Below are 19,069 nucleotides of genomic sequence, written 5' to 3'. Positions count from 1 at the left end.
CCCTAAGCACCCCGACTAGGTACATGAACCTAAATTCCAAACCATCACTTCAATCCTTCGACTTCCTCAGCGTATCATCAGCGCTCCACACCTCCACCACCACTGACACAACCCAAAAGCTTAATAATTTGTGATCATTTCAATTCTTCGATACCCTCAGCTTCCACATACTGTGCATTCTCTTGGCTTGTCCATCAGAAAAGTTCGTCCAGCAGCTCGTTGGCGTATAGTTCATATAATTATGAATCGGGTCATCGCCCTTCTTTCCGGGACACGTATCCACCGGCACACATGCGACGCCATTCGGACGCAAGTGGATAGGAGTATCACCGACCTTGTCGCCATGTCCGTGAGTGCAAGTTGCAGTTGTGCCATCGGAGGTTTCTTGAAAGGTATGCAAGAGTCCAAGCCAGTGGCCGATTTCGTGGACAACGACAAGCCCGTTGGATTTGGTGGGAAGCGTGTCCCAGTTGAAACGGCAGCCATCGAACTTGTACTCTGTGCCGGGGTTGGATTGGGGGAGGGAGCAATCCTATAAGGTCAGTGGAGTCACATTTCAGCTAACTCTCTCGTCAGAGGGGAAAGTCACATACCCCGGCCGTATTTCCAGGCATATCCTTAACGATGTAAAGATTTAAAGTGGAATAATCGCCCTTCCTGAACTTCTCGCCCAACTTCTGCGTCTTTTCTCCTTTCTGAATGATAGATAAGTCTTTATTGACTGTGCGCGTTGTTCCCGCGAGTTTGAACTGGAAGTTGCGGACTTTGAAGGCGTTGTTCATAACTGCAATTTGCTTTTGAATACTTTCATCCTATTTCAATCGTTAGCTACGCTCCCAAACACACTCTCTCCAAGATCCTCAATAACCGTCGAAGACAGCCAGCTCGCCTACGCCACATTTCTAAAAAGAGGGTTGCAATTGAACATACCGAAACCCACCCATCCGTCACCTGCTTGCTAGTCGCCACAACGTGAACCCAAGTATTAATGATCACATCCGCACGAGGCTTCATCTTCCCCTCGGCACCATCTTCTTCCTGGTTGCCTTCCTCCACCGCTAACTGTGCTGAAAGAGCAAGGAAAGCGTCATTAGGCTCCTCGCAGTCCTTCAGCTCGCGGGTGCTGTTTCCCGTGTCGTCTTGTCGCCCGCTAAGAACAGCTGCAGATGCAGCAGCGAGGAGCGTGCTAAGATAGAGAAGAGACTTCATGCTGGAGCGGCAGAAAGATAGTAAGAGAACTAGAATGACTAAGAAGTCACGGAATTGTGGAAACAACAGCTGTGCAAAGGAAAGCAGCGGTTGGGATGAACAGGACTTTGATAAAGCAGTGAAGGACTTGATATTCTTGCTGATGACCCAACTCCCAGTAGCACTCACCTTCTTTTATACATTTCGCTCCCCTTTCTCACGATCCATCAGGCCGTTCAGAACGCGCACCTGTCTTCCATTTGCGTCCACTTTGCGTCATGATATTGCAAAGGACAATTAGGCCTACCTCTTCGATATTACAATCTGACACTATTCACGCCATTATACAAGTGCACCCCAGCCGTTTCGGCTTGGCATGTCCGTGAAGCCGGTCGGTTCCTGGACATCGGAAGACCGAGAAGAACGGGTGCAGCGTATCAGTTTCTTCGGCGCGGGTGTGGAAGCGGTAAGTGACCGAAAGTCAGATCGTGAAGGGGCCGAAAGGATGAATACGAAAAAGGTAGATTCCTTTGGCGGAGGACATTGTGTGAGGTTCGCTGGGGGCCTGATGCCAGGATATCCTCATTGGGTTGGCCTGCAGATGGGGCTGAGGCTGAAGCTGGAGCACACGCCGACATCTATATTTTGCTGGAGTTGGGTTGCATATGGAGTATATGGCCGTATGATGAATTTGAACTTGTTGTCTGAGAGTGAGATGAAACACTAATCTTTGCGGGTAGAATTAGTAAGTCCTCAAGGGCATGTTAACAAACCAGGGTATATCGCCGAATGTCTCCTGTACAAACTCTCCAGTAAAGCCTAGACATTGTGATCTAATCCACCAGGCCTGATGTCCCTTGAAAGGCGCAGCATGCTACAGAACACCCTTGAACGTAACGAGCTGGCCCTGAAATAGTTGTTCAAGCCCACACTAGCGTTTTTGTCGCACGTGCATTTCTATCCGCCTATATATATTCTTTTGCTGTGCTTAGTAGAAGGCTGAACTTTTACCACTTGAGATGGTTTTTACTATTTCTTGTTGACCACGCGCGTTTGAGATTTCACAGTGCCCCCCCCCATCTTCGTTGATATTGCAGCCGTTTTACCTCGCCAATCTCAAGGTCCCTTCCAAATTAGGTAAGATCACATAGTGACCAATCAGCCAATAAGGAAGAGACCCCTAAGGCTCTTAGCTCATGCTGCTCCGCAAAGGAAGCCGTGTGAGCCCATTCACTCTGTTTGTAGCCCACGTGAGTGTGTCATTAGCCTATATCATTGGAATGAGAGCGCTCCTATTGAGGTCACGTGCAGTTCGGAAGAATGTTCAACGCTATTCCATATGCCAATTCGATATACGAAGGAAGAGGGCGGACCTGCATACCCACCATGCGGAAGAGGATTACTTTGTCTCGAGGTCTACTACATATGGCCGCCCTGGAGGAAGATCGGATGTGGGGCTTTGTAGATCTGGGGGGGAGATGGGAAGGAACGCCTATATGTTGATAGTAGGACATTGTGACAGCAGATATCAGATGCCAAGCTATATTGTACAGCCTTCTCGAACGAAGGTATATAGTGCATTTAAGGGGCACTCGGGAAAGTCTCCTGTAGCTAGCGGCTCAACAATCCTGTGAATGCTCGTTATGATCTAGATACTACGAAGGTGGGATAAAGACAAAAGTACTCTCATGAAGTCACATGAACCATCCTTCCATCGCTTTCGTAGTTAGCAGCTGTACCGGGTTTGTCTGCTAAATCGTCTGCGTTCTCGAGACTTTCTTTCTCGTGGAGTATTTTCCTCACCTCCGCATCGACCTCTGGGAAAGAGTCCTTGTTTTCATCTTCCCCAGGGATACGGAGACCTTTTGCTGGGCGGTAGGTTATGTCCCCTCGTTCGGCGGCATCCAGACGTTGTTTCTGCCCTGCTTGACCGGCCCGACCTAGAACGCCAGCGATAACTTGGATGCAGCGGAGACTATATCAGTTAGGATGTGAGTACAAAGAACGAAGGCTACAAGACATACCTATCGTCGTTTGCCGGAATGGGATACGTTACCCAGGTTGGATCAGCATTTGTATCAATGACACCGATAGTGGGGATGTTGTTAAGTGCACATTCGTGCAGCAGGACATAGTTTTCCATGGGGTTCATGCAGACGACCAAGTCTGGTTTCAGTACTGGGCGTTCATACAGCTGTTCCTCGAAGCCAGGGACCACCTCATCTTTCTCATTCACTACCTTGGTCTGACACCGTCCGAGGATTTGCTGCCCGTTCGTAATGCTCCCAGGTATCCATCGCTCAAACAAATGGTACCCCTTAGCGAGCTCTGCCGCGCGAACCACAGCTCTGTCCTGACCGTCTCGTGTACCGACAAAGAGCACTATGCCACCTCGTTTCGAGACTTCCTGAACCACCTTGGCTGCTCGCCGGAGGTGCGCTGCGGTAACGTCGAGCGAGATGATGTGAATGCCCTGCCGTACACCATGGATGTAGCGCGCATTGGCGGGGTTCCAGAGCGAGGTGGCATGGCCTTGGTGTGCCTCGGATGCAAGGAGAAGTTCGAGGGTGACGTTGGCAGGCGAAGGGGGGTGGTTCAGGAGGGTGTGGGGTTGGTAGTGGGGACTGATATCAGAGCCAAGTTTTCCAGTCAGTTTCTCTGAGATTTCGTTAGGTGGGCTCTTCAAACGCGAGACAGCTAGACTTGCGCTGCTGCTTAAAGAGGTGGTACTGCTCCGCAAGAGAGCTGGTTATTTGCGTCGAGGGAGAGGTGGCATGTGTCTCGGGGTCAATTGAGGCTGCTGGCGCAGGCACATGGGGATTGAGCTCCGACTTAAGGGATTGCAGCTGTTTGGTGCTGTTTTCTGCGGAAGCTTCGATGGCATCCACCTCACTGGATAGAAATCTTCTGGGCTGAAAATTTCGTGCCAGTACGCGACGGCCTACAAGAGCGCACATTAGCAGAAGAAGCTTTCATTGGCCTTAAGACTGACCGTGCCGTAATGCAAAATGTCTGATTATCATATTTACAGCCGTGCCATTCGATTCAAAGGGTTGCAGAGGCAGTTCACATCAGGATGCGCCTGCAGGCGGTGCGAGTGCTTGGCACTGTGGCTTAAGGAAGGAAGCTGGAGCCGGACCTCGCCGCAACGCAGGGTCAACATCGAATTTGCGAGCGAGCTGAGAATGCCATCTTCGATTTGGGCCCCAGATTGGGCCCCACCCCTTCATCAATTTGTGCATGCGACGCCCGAGAGTGCGACAAGATGGGAGTTCGGGAGTGGCTGCGCGAGGTTAAGTCCCTCTGTCCTTTGTCCTTGCTTCTTGCCTCATACTACTTTTCGGAGCTTACAGCGCCTTCCTTAGCCACCATGTTGTGGAAACAGCGCGAGGAGTGCTTGCTGTGAGAGCCCCCCATGTACCTGCTGCATCCGTCTGTGTCTCTTTGCAGACCCACAAATTGTGACAACGTTGGCTTGGATTCTGAATCTCCAGCTCCGCTCATTGAAGATCCGTCTCTCCAATTGAACTGCGTGAGGGCCTCCACACGCTTCGCTGCAGGGCGGGCCGGCCTTGGCTGGGTGTCTCCGTCAGTGCCACCCGCTGCCCGCCTGCAGACCTCACTCCTCGCCAGCAGAGCCCGCCGTCCTTATAACTCGCCACTGGGCGCTGCGACGTGCGTAGTTAGCCGCGGGTGCAGTTTTTGGGCATTTTCTGCTGGCTTCACGTCGTTCCCCACAGTCGCATTGCATCATTACGTCCTGCGCGCCTTCCTCCCACCTCCCACCACACCTTCCTCGATAGATAGGTCACCGCTTCCTCGACCTCGCCCTCGGGCTCTACCACCCTCACGCCCATGACTCCATCGCAGCTTCCGCGCCCTTTCCATTTGAGCCTAACCCGAGGCAGGATCAAGAGCTCTTTGCCGCCACCGCTAACATGAATGGATACCCTTCGTTTCCGCAGCGGTCCTATGCGCCCTCCCCAAACGGCCCGAACATGTTAAACGCGTCAGGTGCCAACGACGATATGAACCCTTTTGATGTGCTCGACGGGCAGTCGCTCGACGACATTGTCTCTCAGAACGACAAGGCGAACCGGCGCCGGAGCATGCCCGTGTCTTATGGAACCAACCAGATGCAGATGGGCAGTCCGGATAACAGGCGCCTCTCCATGATGAGCTTTGGCGATCCTGCTGCTGGGAATCTCGGTGACTTCCGCTTCAATATGTCCCCCAGGACAGCTATGGACAGCATGATGCGTAACAGCAGCGGATTTCCCCAAAGCTCAACCGAGCCCCAACCTGAGCGTCCTTCCCCTAACAGTCTCGCAATCAACACTCAATTTTCAAATCAGAATTCCCCTTATCAACCTATGCCACCACCTGGGTCCGCATATGCCTCTCCACTGCACCCAAATGTTTCATTAGATGTGGATATGACAAGCCCATATCCAAACGCCATGTCCATGCCTCTCGACATGACTGATCCTGCGCTGGGTATTATGGGAACCGACATGAACATGTTCTCCGGCAGCCAGTTTGGAAATACGATGATGGATTCGCCTATTGCTCAAGAATTTGCAAGTCCTCTTTCTCCTTCTGATCAGAACCTTGCCAATTTGCAAGCTCCTGATCAGTATGGAAATGGTTCAATGGCGGGTGGCGGCACACCCGATGTACGATCAGGCATACCTTCCCGCACCAACAGTCGGGAGCAAAGTAGTGCGCGGTCCAACTCTCGACCTCAAAGTGAGCCGCATTCTTCATCCCAGAGCATTCCAACACAAATGTCCGCTTCATCACTACAGGTGCAGGAACCTGTCGCTCCACCCCCGCCGCAGGATCTGAATGTGGATACTTTTAGTCAAATCAAGTTTCCGTGGACAACCCCTCCAGGTATTTCTTTTCCGCCAAGAAACTGCCACAACCGTATTGTTGACTTACAATTTAGGGGGATTCCCATCGACCATGACTTCTAACCCTCACATGAACACCCCGTTCAAAAATGCCTATTCATCGACTGGATTCGACATGCTTGGGGTTCTTGTATGTTCACTTGGACTCCCTCGCAATATATCACCACGACTCACTATTCAATAGATGCGAGTAGCCACAAGGCCAAACCCGCAAATCGATATAGGCTCGGTAGACCTATCGTGCGCTTTCGTCGTTTGTGATGCTCAGATGGATGACGATCCAATTGTTTATTGCTCAGAAAATTTCGAACGACTCACTGGCTATAGCAAACACATGATTCTTGGGAGAAACTGTCGCTTCCTTCAATCTCCTGATGGCAAAGTCGAGCCCGGTATCAAAAGGAAATACGTGGACGATGACTCGGTTCTGTATTTGAAGAATATGATAAGCACCCGACAGGAGGCACAGATCAGCCTTATCAACTATCGACGGGGTGGCCAGCCCTTCATGAATCTCCTGACCATGATTCCTATTCCTTGGGAAAATGGTGGAGAAGTGAAGTTCTTCGTCGGGTTTCAAGTCGATTTAGTGGAGCAACCTGGGTCCATGCTAAACAAGAATCCAGGTATGCACTCATTGCTTCCCGTCAGTCTTTGTCCAGTTTGCTGAATATCAGTTAGATGGCTCGTATCGAGTTAATTATCAACGGAACATATCCATGCCAAGCTACATTTTTAATCCCGATATGCACAGGCCCAGCCCGGAAATGGGACAAACTATCTCGAAGGATGAAGTCTCCAACGTTCTGACCACATATGGTTCCACAGGTGACTCTGAAATCACCAGACGTCTCTGGGACAAGGTTCTCCTGGAAAACACCGACGACGTAGTTCACGTGCTTTCTCTCAAAGGGTTGTTCCTTTACCTTTCGCCCTCTAGCAACCGGGTCCTTGAATACGATCCGAGCGAACTGGTTGGTACCGCTTTATCGTCGGTATGTCACCCCAGTGATATTGTGCCGGTCACCAGAGAATTGAAAGAGACCGGCAATGGCACATCAGTAAACGTTGTCTTCAGAATAAGACGGAAGAAGAGTGGCTACATGTGGTTCGAGGGCCACGGATCATTGCACACTGAGCAAGGGAAAGGACGGAAATGTATCATTCTCGTGGGAAGAGAACGGCCGGTCTATACCTTGAGCCAGACGATCGTACGGGCCTCTGGAGGAATCGGAGACAACGAACTATGGACGAAGATGTCTACATCGGGGATGTTTCTGTTCGTCTCGTCCAACGTACGCCAACTTTTGGATAGACAGCCTGACGACCTTGTTGGAACAAGCATCCAAGCGCTAATGCGTCAAGACTCGAAGCAAAACTTTGGACGAATACTTGAGTTATCAAGGACGGGGAGAAAAGGTGAAGTTAAGCACGAGATGATTAATAAGAGAGGTCAGGTCCTCCAGGCGTTTACGACGATATATCCAGGTGATGCCGAAGAAGGGCAGAAGCCAACCTTCCTGGTGGGCCAAACCCGACTGCTTAAATATTCCAGAAGCGGGCACGGTCAACGCCCGTCAATATACACAAAGCAAGACCGCAATTCTGGGGATTCGCAAAATAATATGCCATCGATGCAATCAATACAGTCTGGCGCATCACCTGTCCACCCAGCTACAGCGACCGAAACTACAGGCTCGAGTACTCCACAGACCAACATCTCCATCTCAAATTTTAAAACCACGGAAGCGTCAGCCGTAACTTACCCAGGCCAGAACGGGCTTGCGATTGGCCACCAAGATCATAGTCTTGCTTCGGAGGACAACGTCTTCGACGAGCTCAAGACGACTAGAAGCACGAGTTGGCAGTATGAGCTGCGGCAAATGGAGAAGCGCAACCGCTATCTCGCCGAGGAAGTGCAGAGTCTGCTTGCTGCGAAGAAGAAGCGCAAGCGGAGAAAGGGTGCTGGTCAGCTACAGAAGGATTGTGCAAACTGCCATACACGGACCACTCCTGAGTGGAGGAGAGGACCATCAGGGAACAGAGATTTATGTAATTCTTGCGGATTGCGTTGGGCTAAACAGGTAAGACTTATCAGTCTCTTAAAAGAAAAATAATTTTGGGTAGTATATCATTTCCTCCCCCTTACTTCATAATTGCCTGCTAACCATGTATCCCCTTCAGAATGGGCGCGTCTCACCAAGAGCTTCCTCGCAACACTCGCAACAGAGCGACAAGAGCAAAACGAGTGCTTCGCCGCGCCATAACCAATCCATTCTACCCAATACTTTGTCCGATACCGCGGTCCAATCGACAATCCCTCCCACGTCAGCACATGCAGAGAAGCGGTCGCCACAGCAGTCCAACACTGACTCGCATGCTGCGAAGGTGGCACGTATGGAGGTTGCCGCCTCGCAGGGCTATGGCGGTGGTATTCCTCCCAAGATAGATGAAGGCGTTGAGCCCGATTGAGAGATCCTTCGGCGCGTAATTTTTTCCGTGTCTACTTGTTGCAGATCCAGCACCTTTATCTCAGATATAATACGATACCCTTTGTGCGCTATTTCAACAACACTTCGGTCACCACATCCTCCCTTCCTTGTCCTCCGGACAGCTCGACGGATTTTCCGGATTTGGATAGAGCCGATATAGTCTGCCTTTGGGTAGTTTTACGATACAGGATCCCCCGTCTGTTGAAGTTTGGATTGCTTTTTGCGGAGTCAAGACGCACGACAGCATTTTAGCTTGGATATTTGGCAGCGTCTTAAGATCGGGATGGTACCTTTGAGGGTTACAACATTAGCTGAATGTTTTCGTTAGGATGTTAAGTACACGCGATCCACGGCCGTGGGATTTGGAAAGGCGTAGGTGAATAAGCGACGGAGGCGCAACGGCGTTTCTGTCGAATGTACATACATAAATACTTCGGGCGTGTAGATGAAACCCAGAGTTTGAGTAGTTAGCGCACTTATATACAACAACGTTGAAGATGCTCTGACTTTTCCCGAGGCCGATGCAGTGGCGCGTTTCCAGCGACGCCCCTGCCGGGGTTTCGTCACGGGGATGAAGCTCAAACTGTTGTGACAGTTTCTCTAACGGTCTTCTATGCTAAAACAAGCGACGATGTTGACAGTTGTTGAAAGCTTGTCGGACTCTTTACGACATCTGATACAAATTCACGGTCCGTGGGGCATGTTCTGAGATGAGGGCGCTCGTGATTGGTGTGATAGGCTTCGGCTTGGCGCATCTCATCTTGCGTGAACGACGGCAGTTGGATGCCACCCCTGCGTTGGAGCGCAAGGTCCATCTTCAAGGTGGCACGATGCTCCAGGCCTCCTCTCTTCATTTATCCTACCGAACAGCCACCCTGCCACTCGCGTTGACGCTTCGGACTTCGACAGTCGGGTTCTTTTTCTTATATTATTGACGCTGTGCGCTCCGACCCGAACGTTTGGTTGCTGTTGAGCCTGCGCCGAGCTGGACCAGACCCACCGCGTCACAGTACTTCTTCCTACTAGCCAATCTCCAAGACACGCGCGAGCGCAACAGCGACACCGCCATGGACGAGAACAACAGAATCACCATTACTGTGTGCGGCGACGGCGGCTGCGGTACGGCCCTCTGCGGCTCGACAAGACGAGTGCTGACAAGCGATAACAGGCAAATCGTCCATCACTTTGCGACTGGTCAGGAGTCAATGGACACATGAGTAAGTCAGCCCCCACCAATGGCTCCGTCAAATCCCAACAATAGTTTTGCTGATCTAGAATTCTCGCAGATATGACCCAACGATAGGTGCGCTTGTTCCTCTCGATCACAATTTTCCAACTCCTCTCCCGTCATAAGCCCCATATCAATTCTCCGAGAAAAAAAAACATGCCCGTCTCAACGCGCCGCCAAGGAAGACAAAGCACTGCAACAACAGAGTCATAGACTAATTGCATGAACAGAGGACTCATATTCCGTGACCCGCAACATCGATGGCCAGAATTACTTTCTCATGCTCACGGACACGGCTGGGCAGGAGGAATACCGGGGGCTCTGGGCAGCCTCTAACCTGAAATCCGACGCATTCCTTCTTGTCTACGATATAACAAATCATCACTCGCTTGATGCGCTGGACTTTTTCATGGAGATGATCGACATGGAGGAAGAGCAGCGAATGGACGAGGGCAAGGTCCCTCCTGTGAAGATTGTCGCTGGAAATAAGTGTGATCTGCAGGCTGCAAGACAGATCAAGAGCCCGCAAGGCCTGGAATGGGCGAGGAAACGAAAGTGTGGCTTTATGGAGACGAGTGCGCGCGAGATGGTCAACATCGAGGAAACCTTTGCGCGTGAGTATTCCAAATTGTACCCCGCGCAACTAGCCCGATATTGGATCGAATCATGATGCTAACACTAACAACCAGTTCTCGTTCGCCGTGTAGTAGAATCGCGTCGCATAGCCGCTGCAGGTGGTCCAGCAGCCATCCCTAATCGCACCGCCGCACTCCCTCCTATGAACGAGAAGGACACCTCATCCTCGACTGCCCCGCCCGAGAAAGGCGGTGACGGCCTACCTAAAGAGAGCTTCTGGAAGAAGCTAAAGTGCTGGTAAACCCACCCTACAACGCAAGGAGCACTATGCTCCACACAAGGATTTGTAAGACCAGTCGCGTACTATATGGTTGTGCGATGCGGATGTTGAATATTTTATTGAGCAAGTTCTTGGATGTCTTTTATCCTGGCGCTAACTGTATTACATGGGGTTGGAGATGCGGGGTCTTCAAGTCGAATTCTGGAGTTTTGTTTGTAGTACCACTACTAAGAGGTCGACCGCCTAGGCATTGGATGGAGATCATCACGGTGTATTAGTATCCTGGAGCGTCTGTTTTCATACACGGTCTTCTTGTATATCCACCATTCGGGCATGTTTCTTTTTTTTTTAAGCTTCGGCTTAGCTTCACAGCGTCTTGTAATGTATATTCAAAAAATCACTAGGGAAGGATTGTCCTTCGACATGATTTCAAATTCGGGAATTCATCAGGACTGGCATGATTCCAAATCCGCATGCACAGTGAATAGTACCGTGCATACTGACACAAACAAGAGCGCTCCGGGATAAATTGCAGTGTGTACGATTCATCGCTCTCTATTTATAAAGTCAAGTAATAACTCGATCCTGTTTCCCACATTTATGTACAAACAATCTGAGATCCGAGACCTGCGTTGCGTCCGCCACCAACAACGGCCGGCCAGCATCGGTTACAATTGCCCGAACTCGGTGTCAATGCCTTGGCATCAAGCACGTCAACCAAAGAAATCCGCCGCTTTATCTGCCACCTTACAAACTGTCGCCAAACTCAATCTCACTCCTTCCGTTCACAAAAGCAAATCTAACCCAGCCTCGAACCACTCGAAAATTTGACGCTTTAAACGCGCGAGAGATATATATGAGAGTGAGGTACGGAACCAGCCCTGGGGTTCCCCGCATTTCTGTACCTCCGGCGCTCTGAGCGAGCGTAGTTTTTTGCTCTTTTCTTATTTAGACAAGAAAGGGCCCGATTGAGATTCAGCTGAAGAACAAGAATTTGAACCATTTGGGAGGGCCTGAGAGCGGTTGAGCATGATGGAGAAAGAACTGGAGCTTCCGGATCAGGGACTCGTGAGGACTTTGAAGGATTTGTTTGCCGGAGCTGCTGGAGGCGTAGCGCAGGTGCTTTTGGGTATGTTGCATCTCCTTTATCTTTGAAAGTTGAGGTTTTTGAAGATCTTTTTTTTTTTGTCGTTTTCTGCTCGGGTTTTGAGTTGTCATTCTGTCCTCTTCTTCAGTGCATTGAGATTGTTGAGTCTTACCTTCGACATTCAAAAGCTAGATTATTCAAGCATGGGCTAATCACTCCCAGGACAACCATTTGACATCGTCAAAGTCAGATTACAGACAACTCAGCAGTATTCAAGTGCTCTGGATGCAGCAACGAAGATCTACAAACACGAAGGACCACTTGCATTCTACAAAGGCACCTTAACACCACTAGTCGGAATTGGCGCTTGCGTATCAGTTCAATTCGGAGCATTTCACTACGCACGCCGAGCTCTCGAAGCCCAAAACACGGAGAAACACGGCCGCCATGAACTATCTTACGCACAGTATTACGCCGCGGGTGCTTTTGCTGGTATATCGAATACGTTCTTGTCCAGTCCGATCGAGCATATCCGTATACGGCTGCAAACCCAACCACATGGAGTGAATCGACTGTATAGTGGACCTATGGACTGCGTGAAGAAGCTCTCAGCCCATGAAGGCGTCTTCAAAGGCGTCTACCGTGGATCAGCAGTGACGCTTCTCCGTGAAGCACAAGCCTACGGTGTCTGGTTCCTGACATTCGAGTATCTGATGAATGCGGACGCCCAGCGGAACAAGATTAAGCGCGAAGAAGTCAGCACCCTCAAAGTTGCCTTGTACGGAGGTCTTGCCGGTGAAGCCTTATGGATTGCAAGTTATCCGTTTGATGTAGTGAAGAGCAAGATGCAGAGCGATGGATTTGGAGGAGGTCAGAAGTACAAGAGTATGAGGGATTGCTTTAGACAGACGTGGAGAGCGGAAGGTTTGGGTGGGTTTTGGAGAGGTATTGGCCCGACGTTGTTGAGGGCTATGCCTGTCAGTGCGGGCACGTTTGCTACGTAAGTGTTCCTAAAATTAAGTTCTTATATGGAAGACTAAAAGCTTGTAGCGTCGAGATGACTATGAGGTTAATCAGTTAAGAGAGAGGAATCAGCCAACTTAGAAGCAAACAACAAGGGCGTAGGACTATGGGATAATTCAAAGAGGTATTACCTAAGACTCGGGCATTATTCAACAGTTTCGTGGAACGGCCCGTGAATGGGGGAAATAAGTTTACCCATTTCTAGAGATTTAATTCAACACGCGGAGGAGTTTTCGAACTTTTCGTAGGGAATAGATTTTGGTCGCTAAGAAAACTTGGGAACTGTCCTTTGTCTAAGCTTTCCCCTTCATTGGACCTCGAAGTCATGCACACTTGCAAGCCTAATCCCAGCGATCCGTATGCTGTGGAACGAATACTGTGAAGCAGATTAGATTATCCCCTGCATAAGGCGTTTCCTCAACAATTGCCTACCTTCCATTCACAGCCAAAACCCCTACTCGAAAAGCACGATCCTTCTCTCTTTTGCCTCTTCCAACTCACCGTCAATATTTCCGCATTCTTCCCCTGTATCCTCGTTCCAGAGCCGGATCATTGCCCAGCATTCTTGACTTCCAGAAGCGTCGACGCGAGTCAATCCGCCCCTGTACGTGGCTTTGGGGCGCCCCGTATCAGTCCTTCTTCGCCGTGTGCCCCGCGCCTCGAGTTGCAGAGTGGGTTCCTCCGAAAGTCACCTTTTGCTGGTGAAGTCCGGATGATTCGTACAGTAGCTTGTGATAATGCCATGTTATCCCACAGATGGTGGGCTATCCACAATTCTCATTCCCTCTTTTTGTTCGTCAATCTTTCGTACACCCCTTGGCTAGCTGCCGACTTTTTTTCTTGAGGGCGACTGCTTTTTGACTGAGTATTTGTTGTTGGCATTGGTTTCTACGGTCGCTACGCCGCAGAATATGTGGGCTGAGCAGCGGACTTTACACGCCCAGGACGCATTGAATCCACTCGAAAATTTTCCAGAATAAGAGGAGCTAAAAGCAGAGAAATACTGCGCTCTACACAAGCAATGGTTAACCTTACAACGACCACACCAACGCGGAAAGGTCTTCGCATCATACTCCGGAAATGGAGAGAGAGACTCAAGAAGGAGAAGAAATCCGGGACACAGGGACAGGCACAGGCACAGGCACAGGCACAGGCAATCGTTCACGTACCACAAACCTCAGGCGCACCACCACCGCCTCCAGCACTTTTCCCAGCAACAACAACAACAACGATAATCTCTACAGCGCCAGATAGTAAATCGCCAGCAGCATCACGCACAACACTCAGAAAACCAACAAACCCTCGTCGGAACACCGCACCAGCGGACTTCTTTTCAGCATTCTCTCGTACAGTGTCCCCAACCAATGTGACATCTAAATCCCGCTTCCGCACTTCTATCTCGAAACGCCTCTCCATCCAACCATTCTCCTCATCCCCAACAAACGTTCCATCCACAGGCGCTCCGCTAAGCCCCACACCCTCTGCACCCTTACCACACGAACACCCCAACAATCGCAATACCTTCCAGTTCACGACTGCAGCGGAAATAGCTGCGCAGGCGCAGCACGATGCAGAGAAGTTGGTAGAAGCAGTGGAGGTGATAAGAAGGGATAAGCCGAAGGATTGGATGGATCCGGGATGGAGAGAAAAAGAAGCCAAGTTAAAGGCAGAGGAGGAAGAGCTTATGAGAGCTGGTGGTTTGAATTTGGGGAGAGATGGGCTAGAGAGTGGGCCATTGAAGAGGTGGGAGTGGGGTCGGTAATAGGGATAAGGATGAGGAATGGAAAAGGGAGGAGAAATTTGGAGTTGAAGTGTGGTATCGCACACCGCGAAACAAAATTATGGGGAATTTGATCTATCAACCTGCTTGGTAAAATTTGGGAAGGGCCTAAGAAGATACTGATTTCTGTTGCGAATCGGATCATGCTTATTCTGTTGGAAGCCGCAACCTGCAGTACTCCCCTCGTCGTCCGTGGCGCCTGGTATATAAATACATTCAGAAAACACAGAGTGGAATATCAGACTCGACACCTGCAATTGGATCTCAGATCAAAATACTTCGCGATTTCTCTCGGTCTCACAGCCAGCGTCAACCATTCCTCCAATCAAGTGCGGGGAAAGACAGCTAATGTGACGGACAGAACCCAGACTGATCACAACTCCACGTGTACTTGCAGACCATTTCCCTTTTATCTAACTTTCCTTTTAGACTAATCTTTGATATTTGGAATCGATTGTCAGCTCCTTGTTCTCGATGCATTTGGGCTTGATGCCAACACCGAACCACTGGCGCCATGCCATCCGATCCGGCTTGGAAAACGTCATAGATCATTGGCAGAGGGACCTGAAACCAAGACCAAGACGGCAAGCGGTTGCCAAGAGGTGCACAAGAACACAGCTTGCGCGTTCACCAGCCGCCACTCTTAAGTAGCTAGGAGGAACCTATTTTCATCAATTTTTGCTCAGATTTGACTAAATGATATGGTCGCTTTCAAGATGATCAGGTTCGCATTACTCTTCGGGGCATTGGAGATGGTGTTAGCGCAGACGGCGCCTGGATTTCCGGTGCAGGCTCAGAGGAGTCTACAGGTTACATATGGGTCTAATAACATCTCTCCAGCTGGAGAGCTGATTCCACGACCTGGTATACGTCTCATCCTCGAAGCTGATTGTGCAGCCAATTGACAGTCCTTCAACAGAGGTCGCGAACCCGCCAACAATCAGCACGCCTGCCTTCACATCCACAGGAAAAGCCATCTTGTTCATGGTCGACTCGGACGTACCTCGCAACGGCACCCGTGTCCAACTCCTCCATTGGCTCGTCTCCAACGTAACACTCTCGGCGCAGAACAGCTCAGTCCTCGACATTCCCACGCCTGGAGAAGCGCCCTACCGCCAACCCTCTCCGCCCGTCGGTGACATCCCACACGCCTACACCTTCGTCCTCTTTTCGCAACCCGAAAACTTCTCAATTCCAGCGCAGTTCAACGACGTGCTACAAACTCGCGTTTTGTTCGACATCTCAGCATTCATCGCGGCTACGGGCCTTCAGGACCCGATCGCAGCGAATTATATCCAGGTGCAAAACGTGACAGGCGTGTCGGGGACTGTGACGACGTTTCCACCAGCGAGACCAACCACCACTCCAACATCGAGTGGGAATTCTTCGACTGTGCCAATTCCAGGTAGCGCGCCACCGGCGGTCTTGGGTGGTGGGAAGTTCCTGTGGGCGGGAGTCGGGACCGCGGTTATTGCAGGAGTTGCGGCGTTTTCTTTGTAGGGTAGTGTTGTGTTGTGTTTTGGCCAGTACCTAGGTAGATTCTCTCCCGGTAGGAATAGGAATAAGCGCAACGTAGCATTGTTGCAATCGACAAGATGTTATCACATAACACGAAACTTGACTATCACAGGTTTGATCTATTAAACGTCTTGCTAGAATTAGGGAGGACGTCAGTAGGATGCAAATTTCTGTCTTCGCAGACTGCTCAGATGGTGAAGGAACGCTGAATCAGCACTGGCTTGCGTATCCTGATTGGACCATGCAGGCCCGGTTTCGCAATTCATCTTGCATGGCGGGGCACGTGGGGTAGTAGAGATTCATTTACAGTCCGCCACCACTCCCAGTCTCTAGAAGACGATTGTTAGATTCAATTGCTTCATTAGAACTCCTCTTTCACTCTCTAGACGTGCTAGGAACTTATTAGGAACTTTCCGAGTGTTAAACTCCCCGCTGTGCGTCACACCAACCCTAACCCTCCGATACCCGCACTCCAAATCTCTTTGCCGCAAATCTTTTAATTGGGCCTTCACTGACCAGGAAGGAAAAAAAAGGCGCGCGCAGTGGACCGGCCACCTCCGTTCGCAGCCTCAGCCTCCCATCCATGAGCCATTAGATTTAACCCCTCGCTGTCCACCCCTCTTCTCCCTCCTTTGCTTCCACAACCTCTCCCCAGAAGATGTCCGTCACTGTTGCCCTCGGAGCCCAATGGGGCGACGAAGGCAAAGGCAAGCTCGTCGATATCCTCGCGCACACCTCCCAACTCTGCTGCCGGGCCCAGGGTGGAAACAATGCCGGCCATACCATCGTCGCCAACGGCGTAACCTACGACTTCCACATCCTGCCGTCCGGTCTCGTCAATCCCAAGTGCATGAATTTGATCGGCAGTGGCTGCGTCGTGCACATCCCGTCGTTCTTCAATGAACTGGACGCACTGGAGAAACATGGCTTAAATACCACGGGCAGGATCTTTATCTCAGATAGAGCCCATGTCGTATTTGATATCCATCAGTTGGTGGATGGCTTGGAGGAAGTGGAGCTTGGTGGGAGCTTTATAGGTCGGGTGCCCGTTTGACTCGTGAGACGAGACACTGACGAATTGTGTGGGAAATAGGTACTACCAAGAAAGGCATAGGTCAGTCATTCTGAATAGCATCTTGTCACAGAGCGTGGAACATGACCAGGATACTGTCTATCCATTAAAATTCTTGCTGGAACTAGGGAGAGTTTTAATAGGATGTAAAATTATGTCCTACATTACCTCTACTACGTTCCACGCTAAGTGATAAGATGCAGTAATTGGAACTAGGCTGGGTTACAATGGCTGACTTGTGCAAGGCCCAACATATAGCACAAAGATGACGAGGAGCGGCCTCCGAGTGTGCGATATCTTTGATGAACAGGTGTTCGAGACTAAATTCCGGAGAATGGTGCACGGTTTCCAGAAACGGTTCGGCAATCTCTTAAAGTACGATCCAGAGAAGGAAATTGCGCAATACAAGGTGGGCCATCGTCGCAGAACATAGTTTCAAGGGGCTCTATACTGATTTCGGGGTCTAGGAATACCGAGTCAAGCTGCAAGATTATGTCATAGACCAGATCCCACTTCTCACGTCTGCGAAAGAGAAGAAGTCAAACATATTAGTCGAAGGCGCCAACGCCCTCATGCTTGATATTGACTATGGCACATATCCCTTCGTCACATCTTCGAACACCGGTCTTGGAGGAGTGATTACCGGCCTCAGCTTAGGATGGCGTTCTCTCACAGAGGTCGTAGGCGTCGTCAAAGCGTACACCACGCGCGTCGGATCGTATGAGACACTGAACCAGAATTTTACAAAGATTTTGACTAACAGCTAGCAGCGGTCCCTTCCCCACAGAACAAATTAACTCCGTTGGTGAAAAGCTCCAAAACGTCGGCCACGAAGTCGGCGTAACCACGGGCCGCAAACGTCGCTGTGGTTGGCTAGATCTAGTCGTCATCAAACACTCGCACATCTGTAACGACTACACATCTCTCAACCTGACCAAACTCGACGTCCTAGACGACTTCGACGAACTCAAAGTCGCAACCGCATATTCCTACAATGGCGAATCCCTCGACTCCTTCCCCGCGAATCCGGAGATGCTGACGAAAGTCGACGTCGTGTATGAGACACTCCCAGGTTGGAAAAAGCCAACGACGGGGGCGAAGGCTTTCTATGATTTGCCGCCGCAGGCGAGGCAATATGTCGAGTTTATCGAGAAGTTTGTGGGGGTTAAGGTGAAGTGGATCGGAGTGGGGCCGGCGAGGGAGCATATGATTGTGAGGTAACAATCATGGCATGTTCCCTCGGTTTCCTGACTCCTAGGCAGGAGGAGGTAGTAGGAGATTTACCTAAATGATTCTGTGTACTTGTGTTATGCTCTGCTGCTGTGGGTTATAGCAGCAGGTGTGAAGTGTGAAGTAGCTTTTCATGAACTTGGAGGGAGGTTAGGAAAACGATAGATAATAGACAAAATACATTTCCCTTGCTCTGTGCTGTGTGTGGTACCCTTCGCAGCGAGATACTCTTCAAGCTTAAGGCCATGGTGACGATGGAGAATGAAGCGATTTAACACGTCTTATTTATGCACAGAGAAAGGCCGATAACAACAAACATGCTTACATATTGCAAGTCCCTGGGATGCTACGTCTCGCTCAGGTTACCAGATGCCAAACAAATGCTAGATGCTCGCGGATTTGAACTTAAGAAACATGTAAGATAATCTGATCCTTAGCCCAACGAATCAATACGTCGTTGCTTAGATATTTGCACGTCTCCTATACCCAGTATCCAGTACCAGACAACATACCACATGTAATAGCTCTGAATCCTAGCTCTCTCTAGGCCTCGTTGGAGGTTCCCCATGAGTGAAGCTGGTATTGAAATAACACGTCTAATATTTTCAACTAGTGACGGTTCCAGGAGAGGCACACCATCAAGAGAAAAATTTCGTGTTGTTGTGCCCCGGTGGCAGGA

The 19,069-nt window shown here is 50.2% G+C and overlaps 8 protein-coding genes across 8 annotated transcripts; 6 read left to right on the top strand and 2 right to left on the bottom strand.

The window, feature by feature from the left end:
- Window positions 1-139: 139 nt before the first annotated feature.
- BDR25DRAFT_376838 (uncharacterized protein) lies at window positions 140-1,014 on the bottom strand (the record flags this gene model as incomplete). The annotated part of the gene is made up of 3 exons (XM_033697465.1): window positions 140-532; window positions 594-812; window positions 931-1,014. 3 exons carry the CDS (start codon window positions 1,012-1,014, stop codon window positions 140-142), a joined length of 696 nt encoding a protein of 231 aa, XP_033543549.1.
- A 1,749-nt stretch (window positions 1,015-2,763) lies between these two features.
- On the bottom strand, window positions 2,764-4,280 carry BDR25DRAFT_336286 (ribosomal protein S2). The gene is made up of 4 exons (XM_033693084.1): window positions 4,181-4,280; window positions 3,896-4,129; window positions 3,213-3,846; window positions 2,764-3,163 (listed from the first exon to the last, which is right to left on the bottom strand). The coding sequence occupies exons 1-4, from the start codon at window positions 4,209-4,211 to the stop codon at window positions 2,875-2,877; spliced, it is 1,188 nt and encodes a 395-aa protein (XP_033543548.1). The 5' UTR covers window positions 4,212-4,280; the 3' UTR covers window positions 2,764-2,874.
- A 547-nt stretch (window positions 4,281-4,827) lies between these two features.
- BDR25DRAFT_268095 (white collar) lies at window positions 4,828-9,052 on the top strand. The gene is made up of 5 exons (XM_033687088.1): window positions 4,828-6,084; window positions 6,140-6,234; window positions 6,289-6,730; window positions 6,786-8,188; window positions 8,289-9,052. Exons 1-5 carry the CDS (start codon window positions 5,127-5,129, stop codon window positions 8,574-8,576), a joined length of 3,186 nt encoding a protein of 1,061 aa, XP_033543547.1. The 5' UTR covers window positions 4,828-5,126; the 3' UTR covers window positions 8,577-9,052.
- A 405-nt stretch (window positions 9,053-9,457) lies between these two features.
- Window positions 9,458-11,081, top strand: BDR25DRAFT_268092 (ras-domain-containing protein). Its single transcript, XM_033687087.1, has 5 exons — window positions 9,458-9,715; window positions 9,765-9,813; window positions 9,883-9,899; window positions 10,055-10,438; window positions 10,514-11,081. Exons 1-5 carry the CDS (start codon window positions 9,664-9,666, stop codon window positions 10,699-10,701), a joined length of 690 nt encoding a protein of 229 aa, XP_033543546.1. The 5' UTR covers window positions 9,458-9,663; the 3' UTR covers window positions 10,702-11,081.
- A 278-nt stretch (window positions 11,082-11,359) lies between these two features.
- On the top strand, window positions 11,360-13,060 carry BDR25DRAFT_345311 (mitochondrial carrier). The gene is made up of 3 exons (XM_033694041.1): window positions 11,360-11,809; window positions 11,990-12,767; window positions 12,818-13,060. The coding sequence occupies exons 1-3, from the start codon at window positions 11,710-11,712 to the stop codon at window positions 12,846-12,848; spliced, it is 909 nt and encodes a 302-aa protein (XP_033543545.1). The 5' UTR covers window positions 11,360-11,709; the 3' UTR covers window positions 12,849-13,060.
- A 481-nt stretch (window positions 13,061-13,541) lies between these two features.
- BDR25DRAFT_305931 (uncharacterized protein) lies at window positions 13,542-14,791 on the top strand. The gene has a single exon (XM_033690524.1). It carries the CDS (start codon window positions 13,812-13,814, stop codon window positions 14,550-14,552), a length of 741 nt encoding a protein of 246 aa, XP_033543544.1. The 5' UTR covers window positions 13,542-13,811; the 3' UTR covers window positions 14,553-14,791.
- A 531-nt stretch (window positions 14,792-15,322) lies between these two features.
- On the top strand, window positions 15,323-16,070 carry BDR25DRAFT_236665 (PEBP-like protein; the record flags this gene model as incomplete). Its single annotated transcript, XM_033685555.1, has 2 exons — window positions 15,323-15,434; window positions 15,490-16,070. The coding sequence occupies 2 exons, from the start codon at window positions 15,323-15,325 to the stop codon at window positions 16,068-16,070; spliced, it is 693 nt and encodes a 230-aa protein (XP_033543543.1).
- Window positions 16,071-16,428: 358 nt separating this feature from the next.
- On the top strand, window positions 16,429-18,578 carry BDR25DRAFT_293050 (Adenylosuccinate synthetase). The gene is made up of 6 exons (XM_033688691.1): window positions 16,429-16,522; window positions 16,622-17,125; window positions 17,182-17,202; window positions 17,406-17,569; window positions 17,628-17,878; window positions 17,931-18,578. The coding sequence occupies exons 2-6, from the start codon at window positions 16,747-16,749 to the stop codon at window positions 18,379-18,381; spliced, it is 1,266 nt and encodes a 421-aa protein (XP_033543542.1). The 5' UTR covers window positions 16,429-16,522; window positions 16,622-16,746; the 3' UTR covers window positions 18,382-18,578.
- The last annotated feature ends 491 nt before the right edge of the window (window positions 18,579-19,069 follow it).

This window comes from Lindgomyces ingoldianus (assembly GCF_010093535.1).
Source record: "Lindgomyces ingoldianus strain ATCC 200398 unplaced genomic scaffold BDR25scaffold_32, whole genome shotgun sequence".
Taxonomy (NCBI): Eukaryota; Fungi; Ascomycota; class Dothideomycetes; order Pleosporales; family Lindgomycetaceae; genus Lindgomyces; species Lindgomyces ingoldianus.
The sequence above is the reverse complement of the archived record's forward strand: the minus strand, read 5'-3'. Positions and strand labels throughout refer to the sequence as shown.

What these genes read in the sequence shown, in the direction of transcription:
- BDR25DRAFT_336286 (XM_033693084.1), bottom strand. Translation starts at nt 4,211, where the DNA reads ATGATAATCAGACATTTTGCATTACGGCACG. An exon ending in CCACCTCTTTAAGCAGCAGC is followed by an intron (nt 3,847 to 3,895) that starts GCAAGTCTAGCT and finishes ACGAAATCTCAG; the next exon opens with AGAAACTGACTGGAAAACTT. An exon ending in ATTCCGGCAAACGACGATAG is followed by an intron (nt 3,164 to 3,212) that starts GTATGTCTTGTA and finishes TAACTGATATAG; the next exon opens with TCTCCGCTGCATCCAAGTTA.
- BDR25DRAFT_268095 (XM_033687088.1), top strand. Translation starts at nt 5,127, where the DNA reads ATGAATGGATACCCTTCGTTTCCGCAGCGGTCCTATGCGCCCTCCCCA. An exon ending in TCCGTGGACAACCCCTCCAG is followed by an intron (nt 6,085 to 6,139) that starts GTATTTCTTTTC and finishes CTTACAATTTAG; the next exon opens with GGGGATTCCCATCGACCATG. An exon ending in GATTGCGTTGGGCTAAACAG is followed by an intron (nt 8,189 to 8,288) that starts GTAAGACTTATC and finishes TATCCCCTTCAG; the next exon opens with AATGGGCGCGTCTCACCAAG.
- BDR25DRAFT_268092 (XM_033687087.1), top strand. Translation starts at nt 9,664, where the DNA reads ATGGACGAGAACAACAGAATCACCATTACTGTGTGCGGCGACGGCGGC. An exon ending in GTGCGGCGACGGCGGCTGCG is followed by an intron (nt 9,716 to 9,764) that starts GTACGGCCCTCT and finishes AAGCGATAACAG; the next exon opens with GCAAATCGTCCATCACTTTG. An exon ending in CATCGAGGAAACCTTTGCGC is followed by an intron (nt 10,439 to 10,513) that starts GTGAGTATTCCA and finishes ACTAACAACCAG; the next exon opens with TTCTCGTTCGCCGTGTAGTA.
- BDR25DRAFT_345311 (XM_033694041.1), top strand. Translation starts at nt 11,710, where the DNA reads ATGATGGAGAAAGAACTGGAGCTTCCGGATCAGGGACTCGTGAGGACT. An exon ending in CGTAGCGCAGGTGCTTTTGG is followed by an intron (nt 11,810 to 11,989) that starts GTATGTTGCATC and finishes AATCACTCCCAG; the next exon opens with GACAACCATTTGACATCGTC. An exon ending in AGTGCGGGCACGTTTGCTAC is followed by an intron (nt 12,768 to 12,817) that starts GTAAGTGTTCCT and finishes AAAAGCTTGTAG; the next exon opens with CGTCGAGATGACTATGAGGT.
- BDR25DRAFT_305931 (XM_033690524.1), top strand. Translation starts at nt 13,812, where the DNA reads ATGGTTAACCTTACAACGACCACACCAACGCGGAAAGGTCTTCGCATC.
- BDR25DRAFT_293050 (XM_033688691.1), top strand. Translation starts at nt 16,747, where the DNA reads ATGTCCGTCACTGTTGCCCTCGGAGCCCAATGGGGCGACGAAGGCAAA. An exon ending in TACTACCAAGAAAGGCATAG is followed by an intron (nt 17,203 to 17,405) that starts GTCAGTCATTCT and finishes GACTTGTGCAAG; the next exon opens with GCCCAACATATAGCACAAAG. An exon ending in TACACCACGCGCGTCGGATC is followed by an intron (nt 17,879 to 17,930) that starts GTATGAGACACT and finishes AACAGCTAGCAG; the next exon opens with CGGTCCCTTCCCCACAGAAC.